Source organism: Chamaea fasciata, unplaced genomic scaffold, assembly GCF_029207755.1.
Source record: "Chamaea fasciata isolate MVZ Bird 193981 ecotype frontalis unplaced genomic scaffold, bChaFas1.0.hap1 SCAF_7, whole genome shotgun sequence".
Classification (NCBI taxonomy): domain Eukaryota; kingdom Metazoa; phylum Chordata; class Aves; order Passeriformes; family Sylviidae; genus Chamaea; species Chamaea fasciata.
The window spans coordinates 15,492,664-15,515,047 of record NW_027094092.1 but is presented as its reverse complement, the minus strand read 5'-3'; the positions used below and the strand labels follow the sequence as shown (position 1 = coordinate 15,515,047).

The 22,384-nt window shown below is 40.2% G+C and overlaps 1 protein-coding gene across 1 annotated transcript in view; it reads right to left on the bottom strand.

Moving 5' to 3' along the window:
• TRPM5 (transient receptor potential cation channel subfamily M member 5) overlaps positions 1-22,384 on the bottom strand; it is a 37,117-nt gene that overhangs the window by 9,133 nt on the left and 5,600 nt on the right. Inside the window, exons 5-17 of the mRNA XM_066187687.1 lie at positions 19,330-19,394; positions 17,328-17,519; positions 15,899-16,001; positions 14,913-15,031; positions 13,950-14,300; positions 11,754-11,885; positions 10,448-10,571; positions 8,889-9,034; positions 8,042-8,154; positions 6,558-6,653; positions 4,013-4,271; positions 2,712-2,830; positions 2,175-2,307 (exon numbers count right to left, since the gene is read on the bottom strand). Coding sequence (XP_066043784.1) covers positions 2,175-2,307; positions 2,712-2,830; positions 4,013-4,271; positions 6,558-6,653; positions 8,042-8,154; positions 8,889-9,034; positions 10,448-10,571; positions 11,754-11,885; positions 13,950-14,300; positions 14,913-15,031; positions 15,899-16,001; positions 17,328-17,519; positions 19,330-19,394 — 1,952 coding nt within the window. The remainder of the gene's footprint in view (positions 1-2,174; positions 2,308-2,711; positions 2,831-4,012; positions 4,272-6,557; positions 6,654-8,041; positions 8,155-8,888; positions 9,035-10,447; positions 10,572-11,753; positions 11,886-13,949; positions 14,301-14,912; positions 15,032-15,898; positions 16,002-17,327; positions 17,520-19,329; positions 19,395-22,384) is intronic.

The window sequence follows — 22,384 nt, the reverse complement described above, 5'->3', positions numbered from 1 at the left end:
ATTAAAATCTTGCTTTCCAGTCATCAAACATTTAAAAATGAAACACATTTTATCTTTTAAATGAATGTCACATTTTATCTTTTAAGTGCATATTTTCTGTGAGATATCTCAGTACCATGGTCTGCTTCACTGTGAATTACAAGAGTTCTGCTGCAGCAGAGAATCCTGGTAACAGTCAGTGCTCATTGATGAATACTGAGCCACTGATACAGCAGGCAGAGAAGGCTGCAAGGATCAGGTTCCTTTTGTCTTCAGTTTTCAAGCTAAGTGATGCATCTGAAAGATTCTTTTCAGGGCTTCCTGCTTTTAAACATTGTGTTTCTCTACAGAAACAGAAGTAATTGAATCCTAAAACACTTACTTAAAAAAAAAACCTAATATGCATTTCAAGTGCAATAATTTTTCCCTAGTGGAAGAGGAACACTTCATCCTCTCCCCATCTGATCTGACAGAGTTCATTAGGGACTGTAGATTCATTTCAATTAGATTATTGCATTGTACAGTTACCCAAAAGCATAGGCATTTCAGAGCTCCAGGATGTTACTTGGAGTTCTGATAAGAAATATCATCTCTAAGCCAGGCAAGACAGAGTTGATGTCTGACTTCCATCAATCTGTTTTGTTTTCTGGATGATTTAAAATTTAGGAATGCTGCAGGGCTGTAATGGTATCATGGTGATGGGAGAGCGGTGACAATTCTGGAACTATCTTTTTCCAATCTGCAGTCTCTCTGGCAGTGAGTATTGTTCTGGGATGAGCATTGTTCTGGCATTTTAGCAATTACCAAACCTGTTTCAGCAAATCTGTAGCAAGGGTATAAAGGGGAAAGACAGTAAGAGACCATCTGGGATTGCTTCTCTGTTCAATAAGGGAGACAGTTTTGCTTGAACCCCCTCGAACCCTTCAAGCAGGTTTCATTTACTGGAGTAACCTTCACTGTTTCTTCCTTTGATGTGAGGTTCAACACTGAAATACCAAAGCTGAGGGATCGTGTTGGCTTGGGTGGGGCGAAGATGAAAGGTCCCTGTTAGGGTTTTGTCTAGGCTGCTGATTTTGTTCTTGTTTGCATCTTCCCAGTCCCAGTGTTATCTTGCAGGACTTCAGGTGCCAGCAGAGTGGACACAGGTGAGACTTGTTCAAGGCCCTGGTTTAGCTTGGCAGGCAGCAAGGGAAGGGAAGGGTTAGGAGCTGTACATCTGACTTGTTCTCTTACAATAGAAGTCTGCTAATGCCATAAGCTAGATAATGAACAAGAGCAAATATTTATTTGCCATTTACCCTTTTGCTAGTCCAACCAAATGTCATGTTAGAGTTCTAGTTATTGCATTTGTAGACAAATCCAAATAGCTTGGTAGTTGTGTTTATTCAATGTATAGGCTTGTTTAGACTGTAGAGCTTTTACTGAGTTCTGCTGTGAGTCACGAATCAAATATTTGTAGATTCTGTAATGGTACTTACAATTAGATGAACACTATTAATCAGTTAGCATGAGTTAATTGACCTGGAGGATTAACATACCTAAATAAAAAGCTATTTCAACATACCAATGCATACCCAAGCACAGTTACTGTAATCCCAATGTCTCATTTCCTGCAGGAGAGGGGTAATAAATAAAAATATTTTATCAACAGCTTCCAACATCTGCTCACAAAGTACTAATATGTTTTTGTTGTAACAGGGAGCTTAAAAGTACAAGTAAGAGTAACTCATGTAGGAAACTTATAACTATCCTTTTTCACTGATTTATTTTTTCTGCACTTGCTGCAAAAAACATATAATTTATTTCCCCAAGTCATTCAGTGGAAGCCTTGCCCTTCTGTACATGGCCTGTCATCTGCCTGAGGTCTTTGCCCTGGATGGACACAGCTTAGGATGTAGGAGGAATAGCAGTAAGGCAAAGACTGCCCTTTGTTTGCCAGATCTGACGATAAAGCATTAGGTGAGGTACAAGGATTAGTAAATTGGGACCAGCTTACTGCACTACAGAGCTCTTTGAAAGGATCTGTTTCAGACATTGCATCTTGTCATAAGATACAGGAATATGCAAAATGACAAGCCTTGAAGATGTAAAAATAAAGACAGATTATAAAGTTATTTCCTTTCTGAAGACAAGATTTCCTACTCTCCATTTCTTAGAAGGCACAAGTATTTATCTGAGACAGACTGCACACTTACCATCCTTTCCACAATTATGATCTTTGGTCCAAGTTGTTTGTGAATTGCAAAAATATGGATAAGTCTTAGTGTAAACACCATAAAATCAATGGCGAGTATCGTTCGGCCAGCTTGGAAAGTTGAGTTCAGCATCCTGCAGAACACATGGAATGAAATATCAGCTCTCAGCAAGTACTGCTAATGTCTGTACAGTGATGAGAAATAACCAAAACACTGGAGGAACACTCTTTTCTCTCTCGGTGTCAATGAGATTTATTAACAAATTTAAAAAGGTACCTTGAGTGAAAGGGATTTTCAAAAACAAACAAACAAAAGCAGGGCTTTTCAGTACGTGCATTTGAATATATCAATATATCTTTTTGTTATCTCTGGAACAATTTTCGTGATTTCCACAGAATTTTAGAGGCTTCTACTGCAGAAATATGTCTCAAAGCTTGTAAAAATGAATGTTAGAGCCTGTCCTCTCATGCACACGACAGCTGATGTACGTAGCCCTTGGTACTGATGCTCGCTGCCTCACATGGAACAAGTACATACCTGCAGGTTACCCCAATTATGAAGAGAAAGATGGTCACCATATCACATTTATTCCAGTTATCCTCCACATACAGTTTAAATTTTTTCATTAAATTTGTGTCTTCATCTGTATAGAAACTCTGAAAAAGAGAAATATCCATTGGTATTTATCTCCTCCCACTTTCACTATTTCCTGCTGAGTTTTAACATAATACCTGCTGCCTTTTTCTCTTTAATTGCAAAGAGCAAAAAAAAAATTCTAAGTGTAATAAGGAAAAAAAAAAAAAGTTGTTGAACAATGCAGCTTCCAGTCAGAGTTCAGTTTCTAGGCATTGCTATTTAAACAGCATGAACAGATTTGGCATTTGTGTACTGGAATTGTCAGTGAAGGTACATTTGATTATCTAGGCAAGAAGTTGGCTTTCTTAATTGGGTTTTAGCCTGGCAGTCTTCATGTTTTATAGGTTTATAATGAAAGGTTCTTTGATCCAGATATTTTCCATGTCCTCCTCTGGTTATGGCCTTGCTGCATCATTTCAAATAAACTGTGACAAACTTCCCTGTCTCTTTTGCTTAAATAATGAACACCTAGTGGTTCTTCCAGAGTAAATGATAGTAACTGGAGGGGTTTTTTGTGTCTAAAGAGAAGAGCTTTACGCACCCGCAGTTGGCAACACACTTGCACCACTGTTATTATTTCAGTTTTTAAACTGAGGACATTGCAAAACCAGTAATAGGAGACTAATGGAGAAGGCCTTTTGGGGGTTGGTGGTTTTGTTTGGTTGGGTTTTTTTAAGAAAAGCAAGCCCAAAAGAGTTCTGCTAATATTTTGAGTTGAAAAGTATTTTGGGAAAAGCCACAAATAATCTGAATTCGTTTACTTGAGATTTTTTTTAACAGTCGCCAGCAGGGAAGAATCTCCTAAAAAGGTGTAGAACTGCCTGCTGTGTTTCCAGGTGTAGAATATAACTTCCAACTTATATTATTTGTGATGAAAGGACCTAGTTCTAGGGAGAGAAATCAGAGAGACACTTTACAAAATGAAGAATATCTGAGTGCTGGCAGCCCACTTGGCTTGGCTAAGGCTGCAGGAGTATGAAAAAATAGAGGGAGCTGCAGGTTTAAATGATGGAGGAACAGCTTGATCTGAGAGAGAGAGGTGAGATGTTTAGGATAAGGTAAGTTCTGTATTGTTCACCTGTGTGCCTGACACTTGGAATCTCCAAGCCTGTACAGTTATACAGATGGTAAATCTGTTGAAAATACTGCTGCAGGTTTTAAGGTTTTACTGTGTTGTTACTAAGCTGATGCAGGTTACTCACCTGTCGGATCTCTTCCAAGACAAGGGTAAACACCCAGAAGTAGAGTACAATTTCTTTAACAGATGGACCCTGAGGTGGGGGTGGTTTAAAGTCCAGTAAAAGGACATAAGTAAACAGAAACAGAAAAGCAAAGTACATTATAACATTTCCCATAAACACAGTTACAGGGGCACTCCAGAATTTTCTCCACTGGGTAAACATGAATGTCGCCCATGCTGTGTTTGCAGAAGGGTTCTGTTTTTCCAATGTGTCATTTCCTCTGCAAACCAAAAAGAATACATGCTTGGTGACAATCTCCTAAAATTAGTTCATGGGAATAGGCTCAATATTATTCTATATAAAGCTTCTTGTAAGATAGTAACAGGCAGATGCTGGGGCTGGCCAAGGGGGAAGGCTGTAGAAGTCAGAGCAATGACATTACCACAGCAGAAATATTTGAAATCCAAAAGAAGGTTTTGAAAAACAAAGTCACATCAGAAGTATATGCACATTTTTGTTATTTCAGTTTAGCTGTATTAATTTTATTTGTTGACTTCATTGTGTTCCTGCATGGAGTGCAAATGCACAGGGAGAGGGGGAAGGGTAATTGCTCTTTATAAACCTAAATAACAGGAAAGAAAAGAAACTGGCCAATGAATTTTTGTGAGTCAGCTCTTAATTATTTTGGCTCTAAAATTTTCTTGCATTTTTTTGCCTGGGGAAGTTCTTGTTGTTGCTGTGACTTTAAACTTCTGGCCCAGTCTCTAAGTGCTGGATCATACTAAGCCTGTGTTTCTTGACTATCCTTGCTGGAATCTGATAGACCTACTGAAGAATGCCTTGCTCCTTTGCAGAACTGGCATCTTGCCCTTTGTGGTTAAATTAGAGTAAGTTGCAAAAAAAGCAATATAGAAGCCTTTTAGCAAAAAGAGTTGACCTCTTAAATTATGTATTAAGGTTGCCTTTGAGTGTGGTGGAATGCCACAAGTATTTTGGTAACTAAAGGGAAATTTGACCTGTACATCTACAGCTGTTTTGCTGTGTTTTGGAACATGAAGTGGTATCTATTGGCAATGGAAATTATCCTGTGCAGAAAATGCAAGTTTGATAGCAATTTGATCTTTGTGTGAGGATTTGTTTCCACATAAAATGCTCTCCTGTGCAAGCTAAGGATGTTATCGGACCTTTAATTTTGTGATTCTTACTCGGAGAAGTTTGATCTCCAACAAAGGATATGCACGCTAGGGTATGTTTTCAATTTCACCTCACAGAAAATAAACAATGACTCTTCACTGGTTTTTAATTTCCTCTGACGATCTTGCTAATTATTAAATACATTTGTTACAAGGAAAAAGTTCTCTCTGTGGCCAGGCTTTTCTATATACCTGATTCTGTACTACCTCTCAATTCATGACATCATGAGATACATTCCCATGGTAACAGGCTAGTATCATAAACAGATAATTGCAGCTTTACTGTAAGATGCTGAAATAGATCTGGGAGGGAGAGAGCCTCCTTGTTAAAATAAATTGCTAGGATAATAGCAATTGGAACATGGAATGTAATGACCAAATCATGATGCACTCAGGATATGGAAGTGCTTTATGATATTGCTTACAAATAGCTCCCAAGAGGCAGGTGCCTTTACACCTATTTTATAGGTTAGAGAGGGAGAGAGGAGAACTAATGATTTTATATATATATATACCAGCAGTTAAATGCCAGAGGTAAAAATAGAACCTAGTAACTGACTTGATCCAGGACTTCATACTGCAGCTGATGTTTCCTCTCCACTGTTCACATATTTCTGGACTTCTCTTTAAATCATGGAAAAGCTAAGTGGCAATTTAGCACTATTTAGCCATTAAGAGGACTTTGTGCTAATCAAAAGTCTTTATACTGACTTCAGTCCTTGTGGTCTCCCAGGTTTTGGTGATGAGTGTGTGGTAGAGGTATAGGGGGGATTCTGTCCTGAATCAAAGATCTGTGACTGACCACAAGGAACTGACACAACCTTTGTGCTCAGTTACCCATTTGTGTCATGCTCCCTCTAACTCATAAGGTTCCTCAGGGCACATCTGTTAAAATATAGATTAAGACCATGAGAAGCTGACTCAAAGTAAAATTCCCTGGTACTGATGGATGCAAGCACACCTTTGTAAGAAAGTACACAGTGATGTAAGGTTTTGCTGAGAACCTTCTTCTGCTCAGCTCATAATCTGATAACTTCCTAAAATCCATTGTGTATTGGCCATCATGAGCTGATGGGAATGTCAGGAAATGCTATTTGATTCCCAAGTCAATTCCTTGTTCTGTAGAAATTACCTGCTCAGAGAAAGTAAACTGGTGTCTTCTTAAAGCAGTGCTATATCCCTGTTTATTTGCTGTATTCATTTAGAGAGCAACAACAGCAGTAAACAAAGGGCACAGCACTTCCTGAGGAGTAATGACTTTCTTGGCCCTTCAGCTGCTCCTTAGATAATTAACTGGTTGCTAATCCACAAGAAATGTCCTGTTCTTTGACTGTTGTCATAAAAGTTACATTAGCTGATGGTTTTAAACTTACTTATCTTCTTCCCTGGAGAAAAACGGAGTCCTCTCTGAATCCAAACTGTCCAGCTCTCTAAATGACTCTGGCTCGTTCTTTGATTGGTTTTCCTCACTATAAGGAAGTAGACTCATTAGTTAAAAGATGATGCTTAGCTATGTTTCACTACTGAAATTACATTGATACAGAACTGTGAGCATGTACTTATCTTGGATCTGCTCTGTTGGGGAGCTGTTAAATAGGGCATAAACTTTGTCTTTACAAATTCTGTTTACTTTTAAGGAGGAAGCTGAAGTCACCCACAAGATTCAGAGAAGTGATAATTGGCGTGCTTCCCAAAAATGGAACAGGATGCTCAGTTTCCTCAAACTAGTTATGATTTGAGCAGAAATAACCCCCTCAGTCAGTCTTAGAAAAGAATTGCTCAATGCTCCATTCCTAATTACTCCTAGTAGCAATTAAGAAGAGAAATGCCAGAAGCAGTAGGGGACATGTGACAGTTCTTGCATTTCCGGGGAGAGGAGGCAAAAAAATGGAAATTTGGAAAGGATTGCTTTGATTATACATAATCTTTTAAACCTTTCAATGAAAACTTTGCCAAAATATCACATTAAATGAATTTGTAAATCTGGCAGCTAGAAGGTCATCTTTAGTGATACTGGCAGAAGGCAAATCTTAAGTCAGCATTGCCAAACAAGTTTTCCTCTTGCTTTTTATGTAGTTTAAGAGTTAAGAAACATGTATTTCATAATAACATGTCATTTCGTATTGCCAGTTCTTATGATTTGTATCTGATTCTCTGGACGTTATAAGTTTTTCCTGAAGTTTCAGATCCTCAATTTTTATGACCATCTGTGCAGCTTGGCTGCTTTTTTTTTCTTTTCTCTTTATTTTATTTTTTTTTTTTTTAGTTGGCTGGCTTTTGTGGTGTGGGGTTTTTTGTTTTGCTTTGTTGGGACTTATAGTGCGTGGACTTTTTTTTCAAGAAAACTTAAGATTGTAAGGCACTGAATTCAAAAATCTTAATTGATTTTGATTGACTGATAATTGTCAGTCTTGTGTTTTTAAGCTTGACTTTTGGTTATCAAGGCTTGTGGCTGATAACACTGATTTGTGATGGCTGTTTTCCTTGGATAAGATACTGAGGTTTGAGCCAGACATCTCCAAATCTAGAAACAAATGGTGCTACAGCTGCAGATATTCTACACATTGCTGTGTAGAATCTGGAGCTGACATAATTCCAACAGGCTTTCCTGTGGGCTGTGCAAAATAGAATGATCTCTGTGAAACTGTGGCATTGGTATTTTAAGTATGGCAACAGGCACAAGCACAGGACACATAAATCACTCAGCCCTGTAGAAAACTGATTTGGTTAGGTGATATTAGGTGGTGTTACTGTTTTAATCCCTTCAGGGAGAAATTTTGAGCCTGGATATTTTTTTATGGCTTATTTTTCATCACTTACTTATTTATCTCCTGCACTCATATAGTTATGTTTATACCTGAATGATATTAAATTTGTGTAGATTAGGAAAGGACACCAGAATGCACAGATTAACTTGAGGATCTGTGTGCTTGTAGACATGTCTCCCCACCATATTTTTGTCAGGAAGGCCTGAAAGTCAAGAAGAGAAGAGATGGTTTCAATATCACAAAAAGATACTTGCAGATGAAGTACAGTGTTCTGTGACTCCTAAGACAGTGAATGCTCTGAAAACCTCACAGCTTCAGAGCAAGCAGGTTCTCTGTGTGTCCTTCTGTTGAGTATGCAGAGAGTTATTTGGAGACCAGTGGAAAGAACAGCAAGCCAAATGGAATTGAAAAACATCTGTAGTACTAAGGAAGTCCAAGTCAGGCACTGAGAGATAAATGCAGCATCACTCTTAATTTAGCTTTGTGTATGCAGAGAGAAGTCAGGTCGTGAGAGCAAAGCTGAATAGTAATTTAATTTCACTTTTATCAGTGAGCTCTCTCTTGAATCTGAACAAGGAGTTACCTCACATCTTGGAGCAGCTTCATTATGCCCCAGGCAGATTTACAGTGCTTTTCGGATGCTTCTCTGTGAGCAAGAAAGGAATAAAAAGCAAAAAGCACACGATGGATTAAGGGCTAAACCTTCTCCTCAGCACACTGGTCTATGTGCCAGCTGGATGAGAGGGTGGGGAAAGGGGGAATTGTGCTGCTTTGGCAAGGACATGGTATAATGCCCTCTTTGTCTGTTGCTAGGGGGAGAGAAGAGTCCCTTCTCCCAAGAATGGTTCATAAGGGAGTATATTCACTGGGGTTGTTTAGGTCCTGTGCTGTCCTCTCCTGTGTCCAGCTTAAGGCCCTGGGGCATATAAAACTTACCTGGACACCATCATGTGCAAAGAAAGACTTAGCATCTGCCTCTGTGGCCAGCTGAAGGCACGTGGTTTTGCTCCAGTACTGATTTTTCCTCACCAACAGAGCAAATGCTCTCTCCTCACTGTTGTGGTAGCATTCACTAAACAGTTCTGCCATATGAAGGAAATACAGAAAAAAAATAAAAAATGTATCTTTTGGGTGATCCTCTTACACTTTGAAGGATGAGTTGTCATGCTGTCCTCATTCTCCTGAACAGACTAAAGAAGACAAGCAGTTCAGCTTTGCCTTGTCGACAACAAATCCTTCATTTTAAGACAGAGCTACATGACATAAAATAATATTAGACTTGGAGGAGTGTTATGGCATAGTTGTTTCCTGAGAAACTGGTCCTGGAGCTTGGAAACCAGGATAAATTTAAACAGTCCAAAAAAAAAAAAAAAAAAAAAAAAAGATCTTCTCATTAGACAAGATCTGACTTCCTGTGTCTGTTCCATTTTACTGATTGACATTACCTTTCCTAAGCCAGTCTACAAAAAGATCAAGGGCACTAAAAATGATATACAGACATCTTTTCTAGTTGATGGGGTATTTATCATTCTTAAAGAAAGTTTGCTTTGCATAATCAAGGTCAGAAATTAAAACTGAGGATCTGACCTAATACTTATCAAAGCCAAGAAGCAGAATTTCTGTGCATTGGATTAGGCCCCATAATTCCATGACTAAATTACTCAAGCCCTGTGATTATATGAGAACCTGATTTTTAGTTTTTGTGAATAACAATGGCCCAGTGAGTAGAAGGGAAAATGTGATCTGTGTGCCAATAATGTAGCAATGACTGCATGAGCCTTCAGCTGCTTGATGAACTCTCTCAAAGGGAGGGAAGCCTCTGTGTTTGTTTCCATGTGGGATGTATTTTAAAGCCCTCTCCTCACAGCAGTGAAGTCAGATCAGCAGAGAAGCTTGTGTGCACACATCTGTTTCTAAAGCAAGCAAAGGGGAGAGGGCTCAGCATTCCAGCATTGCAGATGCCTGGATCTGACTGCTGTAGGGAGGGGCATCTTGTCTGCTGCAAAACCAGCCTGAGCCTCACTGCAGTTTGCAGTGCACTTGGCCATCTTCTGGGTGAGGTAATCTTAAATTATTTTTAGCTGCAATGACAAAACTTAAAACTTGTTGCTCTAGTGGCCCTTACAGAGCAAGCTTGATATTGCAGGAAGAGCAGACTGCTGTGAGGCTGGAAGTGCTTTGGTTATTCTACTTTCCACATCACTGTAACACACCTTGTACTAAGATCAGACAATTAAAATACCAACAAGCAGCAGGAGAGTACCTGTGCATCCCAGGGGGCCTGTCTTGGAACAGAGATTTTTCCAAAATGAGTGGGTTTTAAGTCTTTCCTCTGTATCTGAATGTTTGGGACTGCCTGTGCTGCAAGGCTCTTAAATTATTCATGACAGTTGACCTTTTACAACTGAAACGGTATTTTTTTTTTCACTTGCTTGCCTTCCAATGGCAGTTCCTTCTTAAATTCTCAATGCCATTCAAAAAGTGCCATTACTTACCAACAGCGAGCTGCTCATATTTGGCCTCTTTCATTATGCAGGCTGCTTTGGTCTCCGTCTCCAGGCGGGACATCTCTTTAAGGATCTTGCAGGCTGCCAGAGCTGAAGCTACACCCTCCTGACCCTGCGGAATTGAAAGGGGTGCTGCTGTCACCCTCCACTGGAGGGCATTTCTGAACGGGGAAGACCTCCAATATGCAACACATCGAATAGCAAAAAGTTCAAATCTGTATTGAAGATTTTCCTTGAAAGTCGAAAATGCTGACCAAAATGACAGTTTTGATGATGTTTGCGAATTAAAACCACATTGTGGTGCCCCATCCCTAGCAGTGTTCGAGGCCAGGCTGGATGGGGCATTGAACAAACCAGTCTAGTGGGAGGTGCCCCTGCCCCTTGCTGGGAAGTTGGAGCTGGATGATCCTTAAGGTCACTTCCAACCCAAACTATTCCACGATTCTTTATTGGTAGCTCTTGCGCCTTGTAAGGCCAGAGGCTTCTGGGTCCAGGCACTTCGAGGGACCTGATTTTTGCGACAGCAATCAAGGACTGAAAGGCGAATAATATGCTCTGGAAATAGAGCAGCACATCCTCACTGTGTCTCGATACCTCCAGCACGGCTGGAGGAGACAGGAGGGAGCACAGCTGGCGGAGGCACAGCCGTGGCACGGAGCAGGATGTGCCGTGTGCCCGGGGAGCACGAACAGAGGGCGCTGCGAGGGGCCGATGTGTCCGCACGCACACAGCCCGCACCCGCAGCCCGGGCAGCCGTGCTGCGCTCCCTCGCTCCCCGAGGCTCCCCCCGGGCCAGATGCTCTCCTCGGGAAGGTCAGCGACGGAGAGACAGCTTTCCCTCTCTCTCTCTGTGGGGGCAGGGAGGCTCCCAGATGCGGGGGACAGGGCTGCGTTGTGAAACAGGGGCCGATTATGCCAGCTCGGAGCCCAGCCTTGGAGAGCGCGGTGCTGCTCGCTACATCTCGAGCACGTAAGCCAAAGATGCTTCCTTGCCCCGTCCTCCCTCCCGTCACGCTCGGAGCCGAACAATCGCCCATTGTTGGAGGCACAAAACCTGCTCCTGGGAGCCGTGAGCCATCGGGAGCGGAGCTGCAGCCCGGGCTGATTTACTCCTGCTCCTGCTCTCCCCGCGGGCAGCAGCCACGCAGAGATGAAAGGCCCTATAAATGCCACCTCTGGTGTTTTGGAAAGAAACTTATCTGTCATCCGAGCTGCAAGGCTGAGCTAAAAAACGGCTCGTAAACTTGAAATATGCCAATGCTTCTACCTGAAGCAGCTACAGCTCAGTGCTTACCATAGCCCAGAAATAGTTTGCCATCTTGTGCCGGTTTTGAAGTACTGCCCATACAAACAAATCCCTCCAAGGATTTTCGCTTTTCTGGTTCATATCCAAGGGCCCAGGTAATCTCTTTGTGTTCGTTTTGTCCTGAAATATGGTTTGCAGAATTTAAAACCTGATTTTCAGTCTCACTCCATGCAAATGACGTGATCCAAGATGTTCTCAGCCTCGCTGACTACTTCACATTTCTTAGACTTTTCATTAGGACCAAAAGGTAATTAGCTCATTCTGTACTGAGTTAAAGGATGCTTGTGTTCCCGATATAACCCAATATGTGTGAGAACATTCTGGATGAAACAGTGACTCAGTTTAAGCCAATGCTAAAGTTTTCATTGACGTTATTGAGGCCAGGGTTTCACCACTGGTGTGTAATATCAGACAAGGCAAACCTGTGATTAACTAATCTGAGCTTGCCTTCAATTATATCGGGCCCTGCTCAGCTGCCACAGAGGACATGGCTTCAGAGAAAAGGGAACAAAAGGCATTTTGTTTCATCAGAAATAAATCTCACCAAGGCCCCATACGGGACAAGAATAGAGTACATCAATACCCCTTTTTAGTCTTTCCTTTGAGAAACCTTTCCCTCATGCAGAGAGCAGTTTAAGTAGAACACTGCTTATTCCTTTAGCACTTGGTCAAAAAATTGCCTAGAGGAAGTGTAGCCACTTAGGTCAAGTTGTGAGTTTTAAGTATATTTAAAAACGACCTTTTTATCTATTGTGTTGGTTAGAAGCAGGCAGGGTGTATTTATTTTTAATTAAACAGGGTTTTGTGAGAATATATTTTCTAATAATTTAAATTGTGGCATTCTGTTCAAATTTATTTTAATGGCATTTTTGGGGAATGTTGGGTGGGTGTTTCTTTAGTTTGTAGTGAGCCATTGAATCAACTAAATTGCATTGAAAGCCTTGCAGGAGACAAAGATATCCTAAAAGTCTCATCTGTCTTTGTAACCACTAGTTCTTAACTTGAAAAAAGACACAATTTGGCAGCAGTGATGCTGATATCCCAGTACTGTGATGCTCTTTCTGCTGCCAATGATAATGGGATTCAGCCATGGGAAGAAGCTTTAGAAGGGAAAAAGCCAGTAGGCAGCAGGAGCTGATCTCTGAATTGGGCCTTATCTACAGCACTGGGCTTTAACTCACTTGCTGCCAAATGCCAGAAAGGTTCAGTGAGGCTTTGGGGGCAAATTTTTATTTCTGGCAAATTTGTAAGTCTGGAGTGTGCTTAGTGGCTTCAGAGGTATTGCCTCAAGTTGTTCATCCTTGTGAGTGAAGAAACCCTGAGTAAATTCAAACTTAATTTTTTATACTACCAATTAATTTAGCTAGGTTTTATCCAAGCAAAAGTGATTTAAGGTCTCAAATAAGATTATTTTTAAAAAAAATTATTTTCTAGTTTTAACAATTTTTTAGATGTAATTAGAACTTGGTAAATACCAAAAGGCTTAATTGTTTAATTTGTCTGAAACTGAGCCCTAATGAAATTTCTTTATACATCTTTGCTTTGAAACCTTGCACCGAAATTTATTTTCAATGCTTTTGCAAGCACTTTGGTACTTAGGCATTTTAATGTTCAATACACTGTCAAAATGCAAAAATGATGATGCATCTACTGCACCACTGTGGATTATAGACATTCCACACTGGTATCCCCACCACATACTATCCTTGTCATATGTTGGCCAGCACACTTGCCAGGGCCACGTCACACAATTGTTCCTATTTCTTGTTCTGTGTTCTGGCACTCCATAAAAAGACTAAAATGATCTAAAGGCAAAAATCAAATACTGGATATTATTGAATATCAATATCTGAGTACGGTCCACTCGTACAGAGTATAAATCTGAGAATAGTTTTGTGTACAAAGATGACCATTTTCAGACATGGGATTGAAAATCTCCATTGACTGCTTTTCTTTCTCCTAGAAAAAATTGCCTTTCCAGTACTACTTGAAGTTCTGTATAAGAAAAGCAGACCACTGTTTTTATGTCTAATTACTCCTTAGTAAATGTAAATCTTATTTGTATTCCCCATACATCTTTAACTAAATCTGTTCCCTGCCCCACCCCAAAGGCTAGACCCAGTTAAAATAGTACAAATTCTGAATTGGAGGGGAGCAGAACTAGAATGCAAAGTTGTGACTCACAGATCTCTTCTTGCCTCCATGTCTGAGGTCTTGATAGAAACCTTTGCATGCATCATGAAGAAAATCCTTGAGAACTCTGGAGACCTCATTGAGAGTGAAGAGGGGGCAGATCTCCTTCTGCTCATTTTGCTGCTGACCAGTGGGCCCTGCCAAGGTCAGTTTGCTTTCTTCATGTTTCTTCAGGAGAAGTTCATAGAGGAGACATTTCTGAGAAATGGAGCAGTAGAGTCTCTGCAGACGACTGTAGGTCAGGAATTCATATATGTTAGCCCCATTGTCAATAAATAACTTTACGAATTCGGGTTTGTTGTTGACCAGAGCATCCATCATCACTTCCTCCAGGTCACAGGACTAGATTGATAAAAGGGGAAAAAAACAAATCAAAAAAGGAAATGTTGAGGGGTAATCATGGATAGATGATGAGAAAGGTAAAATTTAACATGAGGACATGCACATTTTGTCTTCCACCAGTCAACAGTGAGTACAATGAGAAAGAGGTGGAACTGTCTTCATTTTTCTGTGACAAAATGTCTGCGCCAGCATTAATATTAAAACATGAACATAAATTGCATGCTGTAGGACTCGATGTGAGGTACCCACCACACTGGGTGTTTATACAGCAGTGTAGACAGGGACATTCTTCATGCCAGCTTCTAACAGTAATATCTACCTGCTTCTTGTGCTTTGTAAACTGCTTTGTTTGCTTTAAAGGTCTATACAGAAGGGAAGAAAGATTGTTGTTCTCAAACAGCTCAAGAGATGATGACCACTGAGTTATTCCTCTGTCTTTAGCCATTATCATATAGGGGGCAAGAAAGACAAACAGCCTCAGGATAATGCCTAATCTCTCAGCAGAGTGTGCAGATAGTGTTAAAAACTGAAGCCGTCTTTTGGGATGTTCCAGTGTCCTGTACACATTGGAATATACACTGAGTGTCCTCTAAGGCAAAAAACCCCTGGTACCTTCCATTCCACGTCACCATTGAATATTTCACTTTTAGCAATGTCGACCCTATTCCAGGCCACTGCCAGTTTCAGTTCATCCAGATATTCCTTAGCCTCCTGACTCTGACTTTTACAGGCTGGAAAAAAATAGGAAATCCAAATAAAGTCAGTACTTTACAGTTATGTTTAATTTAATATAGTATTGGTACTTTGATTCATAATGCAAGTTCTCCTTCAGCTATCACAGATCTGTGGGTTGCTTAACCAGAAATCCTTCACATCAATGTTTTCCTAAATTAAGAAACATTAATATTAAAAAAGTTGGGTTTTTTCCTAGATGAACTCTCTATTAAAAGTGTTAAGTTTAAATGGCTGTTGGATATTAAGAGGGACACTGGCGTGCAGAAAGCAGGGGACAGGACTGGCTGTTGGTTTTGCCTTCTGTCAATTAGCCCATCAGGAACAAAATGTCTTTTTTTTTCCTCCCATGCTAAGTTTAAGATAACAAAACTCATTAAGCCAACAGAAACTGAAATAGATGGCAGCACAAGTAATGTCTTCTTTCAGAAGATATCGTGGAGATTTCTAATTGGAGAAAATGATTGTTTCTGAAACAAAGGCAGTTTTGATCTACTTGTGGGTTTTGGTTTTGTTTTCATGGAGTTTTTTTAATGGTTTAATTGGAATAATACACTGCTCCAGTATATTTCAGTTCTTTTACAGCCTCTGTTATAAAGAGAAGCAAATAATGAAATAAAGGAGTGACTAAAATAGTACCATAAAATAGCATGAGATTAAAAAGCAAACACTAGTTTAAAGGAAGCTTACAACAGCTACAGTAACTGCCACAGTTAATTTGTCAATAAACAAACAAAAGAACAGTGCATAAAAATGAAATCTGATTCAACAGTCAACTGAACTTGCACTGGGAAAAGAGGAAAAAAAAATTATGGCATAGAAGTCAAATAAGAAAAAGATTACAATGTTTGTTTTTTGTATCTTACCTTTTACTAAAGCTTTTAAAATGACTGTGTCTAGTTCTTCTGAACTATCTTGTTCAAAGTTGTGCAGAGTTAGAAGATGCTGGTGTGAAATAATGTTCTGAATCTATATGGAGTGGAAACAAAAATAATTTTACATGTTATCCTTTGGATGTACATTAGTGCCAAAATGCCCAGTGGAAATCATCCATACAGTATTTCCCAAAAACTTACGTTCTAATTGTAAAGCTGAGGTTTGGCATGAAGGCCAATAGTACTAGTTTCCCATACATAAATAACTCCTCAGGCAAAGGGGGAGTTACTGCTTTTTCCAAGTGACCTACCAGGATAGGAGGAACAGAACTGCGACATCCTAAGAACCAGAGCAGTGCTTTAATTAAAAGATTCTTCATTAACTTACATTCTTATTTGACTCAAAAGTCACCTTATAGCCAGCATACCACTAGTTACATTTTACCTCATTTTGCTTTTGCTTTGACATTTAAGTTTTGCTCTCTGAGTTGTTTATTTAAAAGCATAGTCTCTAACTCTTCTCTGAGTAAAAGTCCTCAAATATTGATATATATACCATATTCTTCTCTTTCCTTCTGCTTCTCTATTTATTGAGCTTTCTTTCTCACAGTGCAGCTGCACTGAGACTTTGTGAGCCTCTGACAATATTACTTTTAGATGCCTTTCGTCCCCTTTTGTTAGTGATCTGGTAAAGTTCTTCCTAATGGAATTAGTATGTGGAACTTTTAAAGCTGAGGATTACAGCAGGGAATTCAAAGAATCAGTAGCGGGCCAGGTCAAGTGGACTTGGTTTATCTCAGGGGCATCCAGTGCTCTTCAGTGTTCACATAAGGACAATCTCAAAGTGGGTATTTGTTTCTAAAAGGCTTATGCAAGAGTACCCCAAGACAAAGAGTAAAGAAGGTCTCTGAATCTGTTTTGTCTTTCTGTTTTAAGAACAATACTTAAAGAACAAGTAACTGACAATAGATAGGATAGTTTCTAAACATGTTTCATTCTCCTTAATTTATTCATGCTTACCCACAACTAGGTTTCCATTTAACAGCTGAAGATCATGAATTAGGTCTCTTCTGTCACAGCTGCACAAGCCCCACAGCTGTGGATATAAATAATACTTCGTGTCCTACAGAAAGACTGTCAGGTTCCTGGATGCTGGCTGTTACTTGAGGAAGTAATTTAAGAAGGACAGACCCCTAAGTGTTCAGCTGAATTAAATAGGCAACAAAGTAGTTTGCATGATCAAATGACCACTTGATTTTTAATGCTAGAGAGGCATTGTATGAAACCAGTGTCAAAGCACTGGAGCTCCCAAAACTTCTGAGCAGCTTTTTGCCAAACCTGCACTGAAGGGGCTACCAAAGCTGCAAGTGTCAGGAGATGGCTTTGTGAACATGATGACTTATCAAACATCTGAACTCACTGTCTCTGTCCACTGGAGAATGTCCTTCCATGAGAAGCTCTCTGCTGGGAATTTCTCCTTGAATTGCTTTTCAACAGCTTCTGGCGAGATAAGCTGTGGGTCGTTCATGAATGCAGCTAAGATGTCAGCTGTGCCTCCAGACCCTGCTAAGATAAGCCAGGGAGCAGAATTTTCCAACCCGCTGCAAATTCTCTGTAGTTTAAAATAGGACATTTTTAGAAACATTTTAGAATTCATAAGGGAAAGAAAATGTTATTTAAAAGAAGGACTTCTAGCAAACCCGGAATAAATGTGTACCTAAGTCAGATTCACTACGGAATCAGTCCAGGCTCCTCTAAGCTATTAGGATTTTTTGAATTCTGTAGCAGGTCATCCATGTATAGGCCTCTGACTATGCTTCTTTTCATGACACATCTGCTGAGTAGCTAAGCAACCTGATTTGGACAAACAATGCATAAAATTTCTTTGACCCTGACTTTTTTTTCTCCCCTGTTTCAGCATAGCCAAGTGCAAGAGTAACCCTGTACAGAAATTACCAGGAGGCTTTTTTGTATAGGCTTTCTTTCTTTTTCCTGTCTGCTAAACCTGGCAATATGTTCTGAAAATCAGGAATTTGCCTGTGGGGATACAACACTGGGCTACAGGAGAAAAAACACTGAATCATAGCAACTTCAAGAGTTAAAGGCTACTACTTCTATTACTGGTGCAATTAGAATGAGTCAGCCAGGCTGTTAAGAGAGGAAGGCAGAGGCCATGGCATCATCATTACAAAAATGTCTATTTGCTGCCAGTCTGTTTCTTCTTCTGGAGTTATACAAGACTGCATTGATTCAGTTGTGGTGCAGGGGTTCTTTTCTTTAGTTTAGGTATTGAGGTTTTTTAAAACTGTTTGCAGTCTCTGGTGTGTATTATCCATTTTAAGAAATTGATATTCTAAAAAAGTGTGGCCAGTTATCCATTCCCAGCACATGTCAGTTTAGAGCATCTCCAGCCAGTCACTTTTCATCTTCCAGTCACACTGCTCTGTAAAACTTTGAAAAGAGGATTTACATGTCATAACGTGGGATTTTTCTGAACCAGAGATATAGGGAACACTGCAGTATTTATCTTCTCAGGAAAGCAAGCAAGCAAGCTCACGAGGTGACATAATCTTTCTTTAAACAGTGAGATTTCTAATGTGAGTGTGTGTTTTAGTCCAGTTGACAAAAGTTATGACAAGATACAAGAAACTGAATCTAGAAAACATCCCCAGAAAGGCGCCATTATTCTGGAAAGGGGTTACCAGCTTGCATGTCAGTTTCAGCACTTCAGAAAATTTAAATTATAGTTAAACTGTGTCTCTCCAAAGGTTTTCTAGACTGAGAGTATTATAAAAAAAGGAAAGTAAAATTGTAGAGTAAAAATACCTCCTTGTTAACAGGTACTTTATGTTGTAGAATCACTCAGGAAAAAAATCAAAACTGATCCTTTGCTGAAGAAGATTTGGTAATATTATCAGACAACACTCCAGTCTTCAATCCTACAATGTACTTTTGCTCAGTGGAACCAGGACACTCCCATTTTAAATGGCATGTCCAGAAACCTGGTCTTGTGCTTCCTCTGAGCTCTGGGACAGACAGTTGTGCCATTGTTGCTGAACAGCACTGAAAGATTCCTCTCCTTTTTTTTTTTGTGTATGTTCACAAGTAATAACACAGTATTTCTGTTTCCCTGGATCAGGAGCTAGTTTCTGTGGGTTAGTTTTGGGTTTGGATTGTTTCTTCCCACTGGACAAGCTGGAAATGGAAGTTTTAATGATCAGCTGGTGCTTATTCAAAAGTAAATATTTCTCCCAAACAAATACTGTCAAATTTAATATTAACAGAACTCAGTTCTTAATGGTATATAGATGTGAAATTTGACTTTATGTGAAGTGCCAATAGATGTGTTTGTCATACAGCCAAATTTTCCATTAATTACTTGGCACCAGTTAATTTTTCTAAAGCTGAAAATAGCTTCTTACCTCAAGTGTGCCTGGTCCTCCATTTACCAGTAAGCAAAGCACAGGGATCTCGATGCTACCCGTTCCTGTGAAATAGATGGTTTAATTTTTAAAAAGTAATAGCTTTCACAAACCTATTGCTGTTTTGCTGACTCCTTGAAAAATATTTCTCCTCTTATGTGCTGCTTTGGTCCCTACATGAACCTGTGGAAGGCAGGCAAATGCTGAAAGATGTGGCAAAGGAAGGGAATAACACTAACCTAACAGATGGGTCCTGGGCTAGGATTCAGGACAAAGGCACTTTTTCCCTGAAAATTTTGTGTGATCCCAGGCAAGCAGTCCAGGCTGTTCTGACTTCAGCTGCAAAATGTGAATATTGGCACCTCTGTGTGTCATGCCACTACTGGCTTTCTAAGTTATTTATTTACTGTAGGGTTGTCAGGTTGGGGAGCAATGGGGCTGCATTAGGGTGCAGCACAAGGCTGGTGGGTTTCCAGAGAGGCATCTACCAGTGTTTACAGTAAGACACAGCTGGAGGTGACAAGCTCTCAGTTTGTCCTGGGTGTTATGTATGTGCCTAGCATGTGCTGGAAGGGGGACTGGAATCCAGGACAAATGCCTTACGAAGGGAGTATTTAAGAATATGAAGAGGCTGACTGTGTAGACTGGGTAGGACGAGATGAGTCAGATACAAGTTGATAGGAACCATATATTTATTACTTTGCTTAAACAGCTGAAAGTTTAATTCAGCACAGCCTGGTGTTGTGATTAATAACAGCACAGTCTGATACTTTTGAAAGAAATGCTAATGAAATATTGAACATGTCATGGTGTCAGGGGAAGAAATGATATCAGCATCCCTGTCCTAAGCCATCCTCCCACAGAGGCCCACATAGTTTTGGATGGTTTTTACTGTAAATGCTGAACTTTCTACTGCAGAGGTGACTATAGACTGGCCTGAAGGAGCTCAGTCAAAACAGTAATATCATGAGATGAATGCCTCTTTCAGCTGGAAGATAAAAGGCATTTGGTTCAAACAATTTTTTGATGTTTCCCTTTGTAGATCTCCCAAAACTCAGTACAGATCTCTACTTGCTATTTGTTGTATCTCTTTTGGGATGACTACAGAGATAAGGCTGCACTGAGCTGCAGCCAGGATATGGTTGGCAAGAAACTTAATTTATTTTAGTGAATGGCCATAGTATTGTCACACCTCTCTAATGTGGTGCTCTTTGAAGAGTGACCTCTGTGACTACAGGTTCCTCAAGGTATGATTAAGGCTACAAATATTCTTCATTTAACATAGATTTAGATAACATTTAGCCAGAGGAGGGTCAGGTGGCTTCTGACTTTACGCTGTGAATCTGGAAAGTCCTTAGTTGCAAAGAATATTCAGTATATAAAAAATTTCCTCTAAAAGAGTTCTAGGTTGTTGTTTTTTTGGTTTTTTTTTGTTTTTTTTTTTTTGAATTTCCGCATGACCTTATTAAAGTGTTTTACTTCAGTAAAGCCACATAGCTTTGCTCAGCTTGTTTATAAATGAGCTTAAATTAATTACATTGCATTTGTTTATAGAAGATAACACTGAATTCAGTCTGTTCCAGCAAAATATTTGTCATATGAATCAGCATTCTTTGTCAGAATAATGTTCCCCTGAGATTTGTTCAATCAGATTTGGTTTGTGAGCAGAAAGAGGCTGCTTTGTAGCTCTCAGCACAGCAGCCTCAGGCTAGCTACCCTTACAGCCTGCCTGTGGTCATTCCTATCTGAGTCAGCAGGTAAGGATTCTTGAGATGCATTTGTGCTCTCAGGTACCTCTGTGCTACCACCCTATGGGCTGTGTAAGTGGATATTGCACTGATGCACACAGCTGTGAACTAGTCAGCTCTCCCTCCTGTTTCAGCCGTGCTAGCACTGCATGTATGATGACACAAAGCGAAGGCAAAAGTAGCTGCATTATCTTGACAACTGAGTTCCTTCCACAAATAGCAGTAGGAGACCTGCCCAATATGTATTTCTTATTATAAAAAAAGGTTACAGGGATTCAGATAGACATTAGATGCTACAGTGTTTACCCAGGATAAATTTAATCCCGAAACAAATAGGACTTAAAGTATTTCAGAGGGCTTTGGAGCAAGTCTTTTCTTGCAGTGTGGGAGCAATTCAAGACCCTGCGTGTGAGAGGGGATAAAAGCATACAACGACTATCAATCTCTTAGAACCACTGGTAAAGGCACTTGAAGCTGGATTTATTTTCCATATGTTGTCTTTTAAGGCAATTTGAGCTGTGCTTTGAAGACCAGCTTTGAGCTACATTTAAGGAGATGCAATAAAAGTCCAGATTATTGGTTCAAAGAGCAGCTTTCATACTTCAGAAGTTACCACCCTTCTACTTCTTACACAATGACAAATGTGTTGACTTGGTCTTGTCTAAGTAGGCCACTGTCTGATGTGAGAACTGGAGTTACCTTTGATAAGGCCAGGGGCCCTGAGTGCTAGCAGTGTTATTCAGATTAGATGCCTCTACAGGACCTGCTTACCCTTGTGGAGTCCCTTGTGCCATTAAAGGAATTTCCTGCTCCTTTGCCCTGGAATAGTGAAGATAACCCCACCCAGTTGTGACAAAAGGCTTCGCCCCCCATGGCTCCTTGCAAACATTGTGTAAATTTCCCTTTGGGTTTTGCAAGTCCATCACTCCTCCCATGGCATCCCCTTTCCCTGTTTCCCTATTGGTTATGGGGTCTGGTGTCCTGTTCCTCTCTTCCCTATGGTCACTTGTCTTCTGCCCTGCCCCCGGGACCACCCACGAACATCAGACCCTATATATCCGAGGAACACCACATGCTCTTTCTCTTTTTGCCTCCAGATTCACCTTCAGCACATGGAATAAAAGCTTGCTGGAAATTTATCCAGGGCTGGGAGCCTTCTGCCTCTCTGCTGAGCTAGCCTGGTAACATGTGTGGTCGTATGAGCTTGATTGCTGCCTGAATACTTCTCAGGCAGTTTCTCTACGGAGAGGCTGACTGGGGTATAGAACGGCTGTAACTGCACTCTGAAAAGATGCACTGTTACATAC